General features: G+C 32.1%; 2 protein-coding genes across 4 annotated transcripts; one reads left to right on the top strand and one right to left on the bottom strand.

The window, feature by feature from the left end:
• Window positions 1-7355: 7355 nt before the first annotated feature.
• LOC143177845 (N(4)-(Beta-N-acetylglucosaminyl)-L-asparaginase-like) lies at window positions 7356-9905 on the bottom strand. Of its 2 annotated transcripts, none has more exons than XM_076376093.1 (6): window positions 9824-9905; window positions 8778-9124; window positions 8537-8693; window positions 8172-8397; window positions 7808-8106; window positions 7356-7743 (listed from the first exon to the last, which is right to left on the bottom strand). In XM_076376093.1, exons 2-6 carry the CDS (start codon window positions 8905-8907, stop codon window positions 7488-7490), a joined length of 1068 nt encoding a protein of 355 aa, XP_076232208.1. In that variant the 5' UTR covers window positions 8908-9124; window positions 9824-9905; the 3' UTR covers window positions 7356-7487. The 2 variants fall into 2 exon arrangements, with proteins under 2 accessions (XP_076232208.1, XP_076232209.1); XM_076376094.1 differs by having other exon boundaries at window positions 9828-9862.
• Window positions 9906-10207: 302 nt separating this feature from the next.
• LOC143177846 (thioredoxin-related transmembrane protein 2 homolog) lies at window positions 10208-11764 on the top strand. Of its 2 annotated transcripts, none has more exons than XM_076376096.1 (5): window positions 10208-10362; window positions 10459-10612; window positions 10708-10894; window positions 10972-11167; window positions 11288-11764. In XM_076376096.1, exons 1-5 carry the CDS (start codon window positions 10219-10221, stop codon window positions 11384-11386), a joined length of 780 nt encoding a protein of 259 aa, XP_076232211.1. In that variant the 5' UTR covers window positions 10208-10218; the 3' UTR covers window positions 11387-11764. The 2 variants fall into 2 exon arrangements, with proteins under 2 accessions (XP_076232211.1, XP_076232210.1); XM_076376095.1 differs by having other exon boundaries at window positions 10459-10639.
• Window positions 11765-12168: the final 404 nt, after the last annotated feature.

Raw genomic sequence — 12168 nt, 5'->3', positions numbered from 1 at the left:
CCGAGTATTGCCGACTTCACGTATCGACCGACCGAATTTAGCCGAACACTATTCATCCGCAATAACTGATCAATTTATGTACTATTATGTACTTCCGGATACGCGTAGACACTCCTAATTCTTCTTATCTTATTCGAAGAATCACTGTCATTTTTCTTTGTTTATTTTCATATGCTTCGTCACTTTGAAAACAACTTTTAAGTCAAACATCAATTTTTTAAACCTTTAGTGCATTTAGACACTTATTTGACTTCTAATTCGCTTCTATTCCTTATCCCACCTTATCCTCAGATACACTCCCAGGCGAAAAGATAGTACACGTGTGCTATATTTAATTTCTTATATTATAATTATAATAGTGTAAAAATTGTGAGTGTTATATAAATATTATTTTATATAAACATGAAAAAATAATTTAATTTGACAAAATTTCAATCGGTTGTTCATGAAGAAATAGAAACATAGAAATAAGTGGAAACAAAATGTATCACAATTTACTTAAAAGATGACATAAACGAAACAATTTACTAGATTCCTTTAAATTTTAATACTTCTTGTTTTTCTGTCAAAATTGTTGCTATTCATCCAATATACTATTTTAACTCATCATTGTTTATAAACTGTTGGCCATGCAACTAAATATTTTATTGGCTGCTCTAAAACTCTACAATTTTTCTGTATGTTGTTAAGAAAAATATAAAAAATGATATAATCTCTTAAATCCTTAAAAAATATCAGGCTGTCTTTAAATAGTCTCAAATCTATTTTGTATCTTCTCTCACAGATTGTATACATTTATTCACTTGTGTTTAATATGCAATGGATTTTATATAGCCTCAAAAATAAAAATCTGATGGATTCAGATTAGGAGATTTTTATGGTACTTTAACGGGCCAACCTTACCTTATTCAATAGTTTACAAAGGTATTGAGAAATGTTTTTATTATACAAAGGAAATGAGGTCGAGCACCACTATGTATGAACCACAGTTTCATGTGATATCCAAGGATATATTATGAAGTAGCTCTTGAAGATTGTTTTAATCATTTACGTGAGCTAGAAAAATGTATGGTTTCAAAAAATTGTCTCTCACAAGTTTTATTCCTGTACACTAACAGAAAATTGTTAATGATAAAGAAACTATAGGTATGTATGTAATTGTCAAGAGGTAGATGCTATGAATATTTTCTTTGATCAGTCATAGCTTGAAAACTAAAGTAAATAGAACATGAACCATGACGTTTTTTATCTATTTTAGTATATAGATTCAGTCCTTGAAATATGGATATACACTTATGAATAACCCTGTACTTAAAGTGATTATGTATTAAATTTTGGTGTTTAATAAATACTTTAGTAGTAATTAAACTTCATACTTGAATATCTTACAAAAGACATTTATGTATAGTTTCTGGAACTAGCAATTCTACTTTACATGGAAAACTCTTGTTTTAAAAATGCTGACATAAAGTGGTCTTGTACTTCTTTTAAAGGGTCGGAGGTCTAATTTTGAAGGTAGTGGGAATGAGGATAAGGACCAATAGAAATTCTTGGATATTACTGAGGTTCAAACCGTGTGATTTAGAGTTGGTGACTAAGGAATTCAAGGGTCGTATGCATAATTGTGTGCTAGAAGATAGAACAGCTAGAAACAGAACTTAGAGTTAAATTATCTTAACTTAAACAGAAGGTATAAAAATATTTGCTTAACCTATGACGGTATCAAACACCTCCCTTCTTAAGATTGAAGAGTAATCGACAATTTGTCAAAAATAATTAGTTATTGCAGAAATTTAAATTGTATTTTTTTTAATAGTAATAATTATTCTATATAATTGATAAATATTGATAGCTATATAATAGGTAGAGTACTGAAAAAAAAAAACTTATGATGCACTGCCTTTTTTCTTGAGATAGGAGCGTAGTCGACAACTAACCTAAGATATACAGTGAGTGTGAAAAGTATTCGTACAGTAGTCGATTTGAACAAAAACTTTACAGAACTTTGTTTATTACAAGAATATGTTAACAAAGACATACATACATATTCTTAGAAATCTCTGAAACAAATGATATTAATAAAAAACTCGTTATTTATATTTAATATGAAAATATTAACAAATTTCCAAAAAATAGCGGAAAATTTACGTGTAATAAGTATTCGTACAGTCCTTGATTCGTAACAGTCTACATAGAACAATTATAAGATAGTCTATGATCAGGAGCAATAAGGAGTCTCGGTATCTCGGTAGTAAAGACTCGCGCCAAGTGCATACGCACCACGTGTGGTGGGGATAACTGGCGAGAGCTCGCCGAGACCAAACAGGATTAGATAGAGGCGAAAGTGCAGTAGTTCACTTTTGCACCGCCATCTACTATTTGAGAAACCGAAGTAAGTATTCGAGTTTTATGAGTTGTTTTCCCTTCTTGTATTTTTCTTATGCATGCCGACGGAACCACGCGTCCCCTAGCCACTCGTGTATGCCATTTGTGATCAAACTACTGTGAGCGGTTGATCGTCGCGATATTTTTGGTCTTTTATTCTTAAAAGTATACAAAAATGCCAGATACATGTATGTATGTATCTAGAACTTTACACAATGACGAGGTACTGAAGATAGGACTGCTTTCGGGGTGCGGGGCAAGGGGACGGATGAATAGTTCGGTTTCCGAAATGCTAGAAGCGCTGTGAAACGAGCCACACTTTTTAACATAGAGCTCTTATGGAACCTTCCGCTCTATCTAATCCTCTTTGGAGATAATAAAACTCAGATACATAACTCAGGTCATTATTTAATCAGATTCTGCTGATGTTCAGTAATATGAGTGTTCAAAGTAAAGCAAAAATCGACAAAATCACAGCCATGAAATCTAAGCATTTTTAGCTAATTTAGAGATTGTTCTGAACGAAATCATGACCAGCGCGGGCTAGATTGAACCTTCCTCTATCGAATGAGCCCTTTTCCAGCTCAAAACCTTTCAATATAAAGACGTAAAGCGTCAGCGCGATTTGGCAGTGCTTTTTGCGAGGTTAGAATTTCGAGAATTTGACGTACCACTACACATGCAACTATACGAGCTGCTGTTTTGTTCATGTCCCACAAGAAGTCCCATGAAAAGTCATTCCGAGTGACATTGTAAGGTTCGAAAGTGAGCTCGGCGGTTCGGACCGCTTCGGAAAGATTCGGAAAGAAGCTTGAAACGCTTAGGTCCAAGTCACCGGCAAGCGCAACGAGGCACGCGCAATCTTTTTGATATAGATATTTTCACGTTTCGACTCGGAAGGAGATTCTTCGGTGAGATCTTCAAAAATTGTTATGAAATTTTGAGGGATGAGTTTAAAGATCAAACGATGACATTCTCTGTGTATTTTGTATGAAAAATTAAATTAAAACAAGTTTATATATAAGCTGATACAATCGAGAAAGAGCGATTCTACATGCAATAATAAACTAAAAATAAAGAATATAAATTGTTTATAATATTAATATGTTCTTAGGTCTGGGTTTGGTCTGGGTTAGGTCTGGGTATGTACAAAATAAAAGGAGACGTTGCTAAAAATACATTAATTTAATATATTTATTTTCTAATTAGTTATAATAATTAATAATTAAATATTTTCCTGCCCGTTCCCCCCTCTTCCGCCACGGCCCGGACCACGGTGTCGTCGCGACCCCGACCGCGGCTTCTCCCGTACTTTTATTTACGGACTTCTTTTTTTAAAGTCCCGGAACTGTAATATGAAAAATAGACATATATTGGTCACGAAGTTTACTTCGTTCTTGAACAAAAAATGAATAGATAAATTACTTAGCGCTTTAGCATAAGATCGCCTATGATCTACGTACCTTTTGTCCCCATGCCTCCTCTAAAGCTAGTACCGACTCTGGCGTCGGCGTCGGCATCGGCGGCGGCATCGGCGCAAGCTTTAGAGGAGGCATGGGGACAAAAGGTACGTAGATCATAGGCGATCTTATGCTTTCCTTAAAAAGGGAAGGCCAAGGAGCTGGCTAAAGCTGCCTTGGTATGGATTTGAAAGTTAAGGTTGGAGTTCGGAGAAAACTGCACTTCTGACTCTTTCTGTGTCCGTCTGTCTTGCTGGTGCTGGCGCTGCCCTATTTATACGGGAAACTTGCCTCACTCTTTTGGGCCCAATGATTGCCCTCGATGTAGGGGTAGAGTCGGCGTAAAGTGTAATTTTTGTTGTGTACCCGTTTTGACACAAAAATAGTTCAACGATTTGCCGTTAGAAGCGTTAATGGCATATCTCAATCAATTTGGTCATATTACCATCAGGATCGATGAAAATACAGATCAGTCGGTAAATGTAATCTAGAATTTGACAGCAGAATGGCGCATTCATCGAATACACGAATCCAGACACAAGAAAGGCTTAGTTGCCAAAACGTATTGAAAGTTTGGTCACGCTGTTGGCACATACATGTATGTACATATTACAATTCTGCCCATCAGGAAAACTCGGACGAATCCAACTCCAGCCGAGATTTTGATTCTTACTAATAAGGGAACATCGCGAGGTGAAAGTTTCCGATTTTGATGAAACTTTGTAAGATTGTAGAATAGCCGAAAATATTCGACACGTATTTTTTTTATCGGTCCTAACTCATGTAAAGGGAGCGAAAACCACCCCTAAATTTGGGGGTGGAAAACATATTTCGTTTAATATCTCCAAAACTAGTGCGTATAGCAAAATGATATAAATGGGGCGATTATGTATTTTTGAACGACGAATCCACCTATGTAAATAGTTTTTAAAAATATCAATTTATTTAACAAATATATTAAAAAATAGTATATTGTCGTTGTTTTCACTGGCAACATGCTGATCGATCGTTTTGCAAATTTGTATGCAAATACTATGAACCAAAACACAAAATACGGTTAAAATAGAATTTTGAATTTTTACGTTATAAACAAAATAATGACATTCCTAGTTAAACTGCATTTTGTGCGAAATTGGGCCCTGAGACGAGTGGTTTTACGAAAAATATATACCCCTATAATGTTTTTGTCATTATATTATGATACGTGTTGTTTATTGTTCACTAAATGTATAAATTATAACATTGCTAATGATTGAAGATTTTAATTTAATTGAAATTTTAATTTAAAATGTTGCTCTCAGACTTTAATTTAATATTATATACACAAAATGTTAATTTCATATATGATTAACTTTGATATATTAAACTGAATTTTTCTAATCATGTTTTAATATCCCATTTGCAAATAATGATTGTATTTATGTACAATAAAATCTATGATTCTTTCAAACATATCCTATACGGGTCATTCCACGCGAAATCGGGCACGTTTCGGAGCAAGTTCTTGTAATTTGCTCAAATTTGAATATGTTGTAGTCTTTAACGATATTTAAACGTACCCCAAAGGATTTTTCAAAATTTTGAAAATTGTTGATTTTACAGCTGTTTGAAGTTAAGTGCTACCTTTTTTTTAAAAAATTATAGCTATTGAACTAGTAAGCGGATGGAGATGAGCTTTACGGTGCTTATAGAGAAAACATTGAAGTTTGTAAAAAAAATTATTTCATTTAAAAAAACTTGTTTTTTGATCATCTTTTTTGCAATTATTTTAAACAAATGCAGGTTTTTAAGATGATGCGCGATTTTAAAAATCTGAAAAAAAAGGAGAATATAGTTTGATCCTTCCCCTTGATGGACAAACTTTCAAAAAGATGGACATTTTAAAATTGGCCCTGTGAAAATTGCCGAAAGTTGACGCTGCGTCGAGTCGCACTGCTGTGGCGGGCGCGTCGTCGCTGGCAGCCTGCTCGACTCCAGCGAACGAACGTGCGTTATTATTTGCGATCAAGGCGGCAAATATTGGTAACTCACTCTTTGTCAATGAGACTTATTGACAAGTTCACATTCATTTTTGCCATGTGAAGTTGCAAAAAAGTGCCATTCTGCATTAATACCAAAATCTTCGAAATGAAAGCTAGGATATAAGAGATTATATTTATGTTTTCAAGAATAAGACGAAGATTGAGTTACCAATATTTATTGATTGCATTGAACCTTGCAAATGCTCGGAGATAATGTAGAGTAATGTTGAGTGAAGTCGCCTTGATTCCAAATAATAACGCACGTTCGCCCGCTGGAGTCGAGTAGGCTGCTAGCGACGACGCGCCCGCCACAGCAGTGCGACTCGACGCAGCGTCAACTTTCGGCAATTTTCACAGGGCCAATTTTAAAATGTCCATCTTTTTGAAAGTTTGTCCATCAAGGGGAAGGATCAAACTATATTCTCCTTTTTTTTCAGATTTTTAAAATCGCGCATCATCTTAAAAACCTGCATTTGTTTAAAATAATTGCAAAAAAGATGATTAAAAAACAAGTTTTTTTAAATGAAATAATTTTTTTTACAAACTTCAATGTTTTCTCTATAAGCACCGTAAAGCTCATCTCCATCCGCTTACTAGTTCAATAGCTATAATTTTTTAAAAAAAAGGTAGCACTTAACTTCAAACAGCTGTAAAATCAACAATTTTCAAAATTTTGAAAAATCCTTTGGGGTACGTTTAAATATCGTTAAAGACTACAACATATTCAAATTTGAGCAAATTACAAGAACTTGCTCCGAAACGTGCCCGATTTCGCGTGGAATGACCCATACAGTAATTATTCTCTTCATATTCAAAAATATTTTTATGAATTTTATATCTTTCGTATCAATAGTTTTATAGTTACTGCTATTGAAATATATTTTATTGTTGAAGTATTTCAAAATTTCCTGTAACATATAATCAGCAACGTGGCTATTCCAATGACATGCGACGATACCAAAATGAAAGGAGCCGACTCGGAATGGACCACTAGTATAAACTGTGCTTATAGAAGCAGACTATGATTATATAGACTATCTCGATATCGTGACTCTATAGTCACGGGACTATATCATCGAGATATCACGGTATCGAGATATCGACGTGTTTGCCCGGTAGCCGGGAAGATCCTTGTCAGTGTTGGGCTTGAACCAGTCGGATCCAAAGTGCAGAGTTCAGGGAACGTTACTTCCCTCGCCAGAACTGATCATGATCTCTTCAGGGTCCCTTCTTTACCGCTGTTGTCTCATTGAGCTTCTACAGCATCTTTTAAAATATTACCACATTATAAATATTAAACAATACCTTATAAATGTTAAACAATATTGTTTATACCCCATATATAAACGGTACTTACCGTGAGATACCCTGTGTATAGATATATAGAAGTTTAATTCTTTTAGTGCTATGAAGAGTGTTTTTGGAATGATAATTAAGGATCATGTTATGATACGATGTATTATTATTATTATAAAACTGTCAATTGTAAAAATGCAAATTTATTAAAATAATAATAATGCAATAATTTTTTGTGAAAGCTTTTATGGTTATTACATAATTACTTTAGTAAATGCATATATTACAATAAAATTAACAATGTCGAAGAAGTCAGCTTAATTGATTATTTTGCAGTATTAACATAATAATGAACGTCTATGCAGTCAACATAATGCATTTCCGGTTTTCCCAGCAAAGGATTAGCGATGTAATGTGCAAAGCGAGTAATGCCATTGCATGCGGCTCCATATTGTCCGTCTTTATTCAATGCAATCACTGCACCAGTAAAAGTTGGATAGTGCTCTGCAATTCTGCGAATTGCCGTAGTTGCAGCTGCAGTTGGACTAGCTCCTCGACGCATCTCTTCGACAGCCAAAAAACTATAAAAAAGTATAATTATTAATAACAAATAACAAGTAAAATAGTTTAGATTGATTATATTACCTAGGTAAAAAACGCATCATAATATCACCCTCCCCAGTACCAGCTGCTGCACCGACATTTTGATCAGCGTACGCGCCTGCACCAGCAATCGGAGAGTCTCCAACTCGGCCAGGAATTTTGTTTCGAGCACCGTTTGTTGATGTACCAGCAGCTATATAACCATTTGAATCTATTGCGATAACACCAATAGTATCATGATTGTCTTCAGTTACATGAGATTCATGTTTTTCTAAATCATTTTTCAGTTCAGACACTAAATGATATGGACCGCAACCTTTTCTTGGATCTGGAAATACATTCTGAAAAAACCAGCATGTTACTGTAGACAGAAAAGAGTCTTTTAATTGGCTTTTAAATGATTTACCTTCCAGTAATTAGGTTGACAATTATTTGCTTTCCAATCGAGCCACATTCTCTCAGATTCTTCTGTTTGTAAAGATTCTTCTTTGAATCCCATTTCTACAGCAAACTTTGTAGCAAGTTCTCCAGCAAGTAGAGAGTGCTTAGTATTGTGAAGAACCTTACGAGCAACAGAAATTGCATTTTTGATGTTTCGTAAAAGACCTACACCACCTACATCCATTGTAACTCTATCACCAAATAAAGGACATAATATTAAAAATTGTTTAATTTTGGAACAAATATATTTGTGAAAAAGAATTATCCGCTTATAAATTATTATTCTCTTATGAATTATTATTCACAAAAAGTAGATAAGAATTGCTGTACCCATCCATGATTAAGGCATCTAATGTAGTTTCTCCAGATTCATCTGGACTACCTCCATATCCTACAGTTGTTCTGCATCTCTCCTGCTCACAAAGACTACAACTTTCTTCTATTGCATCTAAAGCACTTCTTTTTTGTTCGTAGAGAACATCCCATGCTGAATAAAGATTTAAGTTATTTAGGCCATCATAATGTGATTATAATTAGACTTCTTATTAATTGTGTATATACAAAAATTTACCTTTCTGTGTAGCAGCCTGATAATTCCAAGTAATAACAACTAAAGGAATGCTATTATTGGAAGCAAAAGTCTCCTTACAAATTGATAGATAGATATTTATAAAGAAATAGGCAGTTAATAGAAACTTCATGTTTAAAGTGATCTTGTAAGACTACTGATTAATATTGAGGATTTATGATATAAATGATCTTTATTTGCAAACGAAGTGGGGAATATATCTTCTTCTATGGAGGGGGATATATCTTTGATGTCATATTATGTATGATCACAGTATTGTTTTAATATCAGACTTCTTAGTTGCACAAACATTTGAATATCTGTAGATGTCAGTGAACTTTCTGAAGCTTCTGCAATCATATTGTATTGAACATAAACATAGATTTATAATTTTCATTAAAATTTTAATATTCAATAGTTTCCACAAACATTAAATGTCTTTTGATCAGGTGAAGATAAAACCAAATATAGTGATAAATTGAATCATGATAAACTTAATTTTAATATTATCTTATCTTGTGGAAAAGTTTTATGCAATCATAGCTAATCAACTATAAATAAAGTTATATCAGTCATGCATTTTTTGACTGAGTTTCAGTAGGCTTAGTGCTTAAACATTATCTATCTAACTAATAATAAATAGGGAAAAAACTTTCTATATAATAATTATAATAATTGGTAATGTAATAAAGATGTGTTGTTAATATTATTATTATTATTATGATCATCGTTTAATATTATTATATTATCTAATATTAGAAAATTACATCGTGAATTAGTATATAAATTATTACGAATTTGAAATTACTAAATATCTGTATTGTTTTCCATCATGCATATACTTTTATTTTCTATTTAGTATACAATACATAATACATATATATGTATATCTGAAAATTTTGTAGTCGTGTTTTTAGTTACACTAACAAAATGCTTACAGGTGTTTAATATCTCCAATATAAAATGTTTTGATTAAATTAACTCTTTTTAATGGTTGTTAATGTCTACTCATCCTAGAGGTCTACTAAAGAATCAAATATCACACTCACTTACTGACAAATGAGGTTACTAAATTATTTTCACTGCTGATGATTACTCAAGTACTGTAAAGTTTTGACACTTTTACTTTCGATTGTATGGTAAACTTATTTAATTTAAATACTAAGGGTGTATGTATATGCGATAATCTTAATAGCGATTTCGAAGCCGAATAAACATGGAAGGGTTTGTTGACACAATCAATTCTTAATCGATACAGAGACATTCATTCGTCTTTGTCATAAAATAAACCAATAATAAAATCTTTTAAATTATAAGAAATATTTATAGAAATTGCATAACATTGGTTTGATTGATAATCATCTCAGCAACACAGAAATAATTACTTATTTCTTGTCCGACTGTCCGACATTGCATTTATAACCTTCCTATTAGTTTCTTAAAGATGCCTTTCAAGAAAGACTTGAGGCTTTTAGTGAAACCTTATTATGTAATAAATATTTTACTCAGTGTTTCGTATATTATCGCGAAACGTATTCCAATTATTTGTAACTATGTATTTGCACAGGCAGAGTGTGAACTGGATGGTGTAAGTAATTTGAACATAAAAAAATATATCACATTTTACAATGGTTATTACTTTTTTAGAACACATATTACATTAATTACATTTCTTTAATTTCAGAGAGAGTCAGAAATCTTATTTTTTCTAATGATAGTCATCATGATACGGACAAGAAAAACTGGCAGTGTTACTATGATAAACTATTTATCATCAAGTTTTGTGTATACCAAAGTTGCAAATCTTATTCTTTGGTTTTACGCAGACATTCGTATGGGTATATTGTTTGCAATTATATTTATTTGTACGTATTCATTTAATAATACACTATTGATATATCTATGACACTTACTGCTTGATTTTATATTGTAGTATGTGGTTTATTATTTCCTGAACCAACATATCAAGGTCCAGAAAATGTCATTTATTTACGTGGAGCAAATGGATTACAAGAAGAATTACAGCGTGACACAAGGATTGTTTGGCTAGTTGCGTTTTATACAGCATGGAATCCAGCTTGTGTCAATTTTGCGCCAATATTTTCAGAACTGTCTGCAAAGTTAGTTGCACTTGTGTTATATACAATTACTTACTGAAATATTTATGTTTTTCTCTAATCATACTACAAATTTCCAGATATGCTTTAGAAAATTTTAAATTTGGTAAAGTAGATATTGGAAGGTATCCAGATGCTGGAGTAAAATATCATGTTAGTGATGCTAGTACTAGTAAGCAACTGCCTACCTTAATTTTATTTAAGGAAGGTAAAGAGATACAAAGACGTCCATATGCAGATCACAAAGGAAAATTAGTTAAATTCCTTTTCTCATTGGTATGTAAAATGAAACTTTCAATACATATAAATTCATTTCTATATTCTATATTTCAATATTTCTATATTCATTTCTATATTTTCACATGTATATATTCGAACAAACATTTGATATTATAGGATAACATAAAGGCAGCATTTGACTTGAACAATCTGTATAAAGACTGCAAGAAAAGTCCAATCAAGAAGAAAGAGAAAAAAACAGTAAAGTCAGATTAATATTATTTAAATTTCTAAGTATCTGTTAAAGACATTGATTTTATAGCACTGCCAACAACTTTAGTTCAAAGAAACTACTGTGTAGAACAAACATCTAGTAGTTCCATTATATTATGCAGATTTTACTTTATAGCAGAATATGGAGGTTTGTAAATATTCCATTGTACCTTTCATCATAACACGTATTTTATGCATCTTTGTGTTCCATTATTTAGTAAATATAAGACATTAATATAAGGTAACATGACTCATTGAAAAGTAGAAATTGTTATAAATGTCATTAATATCAAATGATATGAAAGTGCCACTTATCATATGTAATTTAATGTGTAAAAGACTTTACATTATAAATATATGCTAATGGAAGCTAATTATGGCTTCTAATTGTATTACATAAAATTCATGTACAACATTAAAATATTTAACGTATCGATTAAATAAAACAATTGTTAAAGTATATGTTTTCTATAGCTTCAATGCATAATGTACATCACTTATTAAGTAATATATTCAATCCCATATACATATATTAAAAATTTATACAGGGTAGATCACATAATTGGAATCACTCCAATTATGCCATAACTATTGATTTTAATAAAAAATGTTTTAGGCAAAAGTTGAATATATGTATATAAATCACAAATCAATAATCAAAAATGCTAAATATAGAGTTAAAATAGGTATATAGTATAAAAAGTATTTATTATACGACTTTACGCAGTGCTCCCTCTTTACTTTTTCGAAATTCACAATAGTTTAAGCAAAATCAGCAATTAAGT

The sequence above is a fragment of the Calliopsis andreniformis genome, chromosome 4 (genome assembly GCF_051401765.1).
Source record: "Calliopsis andreniformis isolate RMS-2024a chromosome 4, iyCalAndr_principal, whole genome shotgun sequence".
Lineage (NCBI taxonomy): Eukaryota > Metazoa > Arthropoda > Insecta > Hymenoptera > Andrenidae > Calliopsis > Calliopsis andreniformis.
Note: the sequence above shows the minus strand (reverse complement) of the source record. Positions and strands in the feature narration are given on the sequence as shown.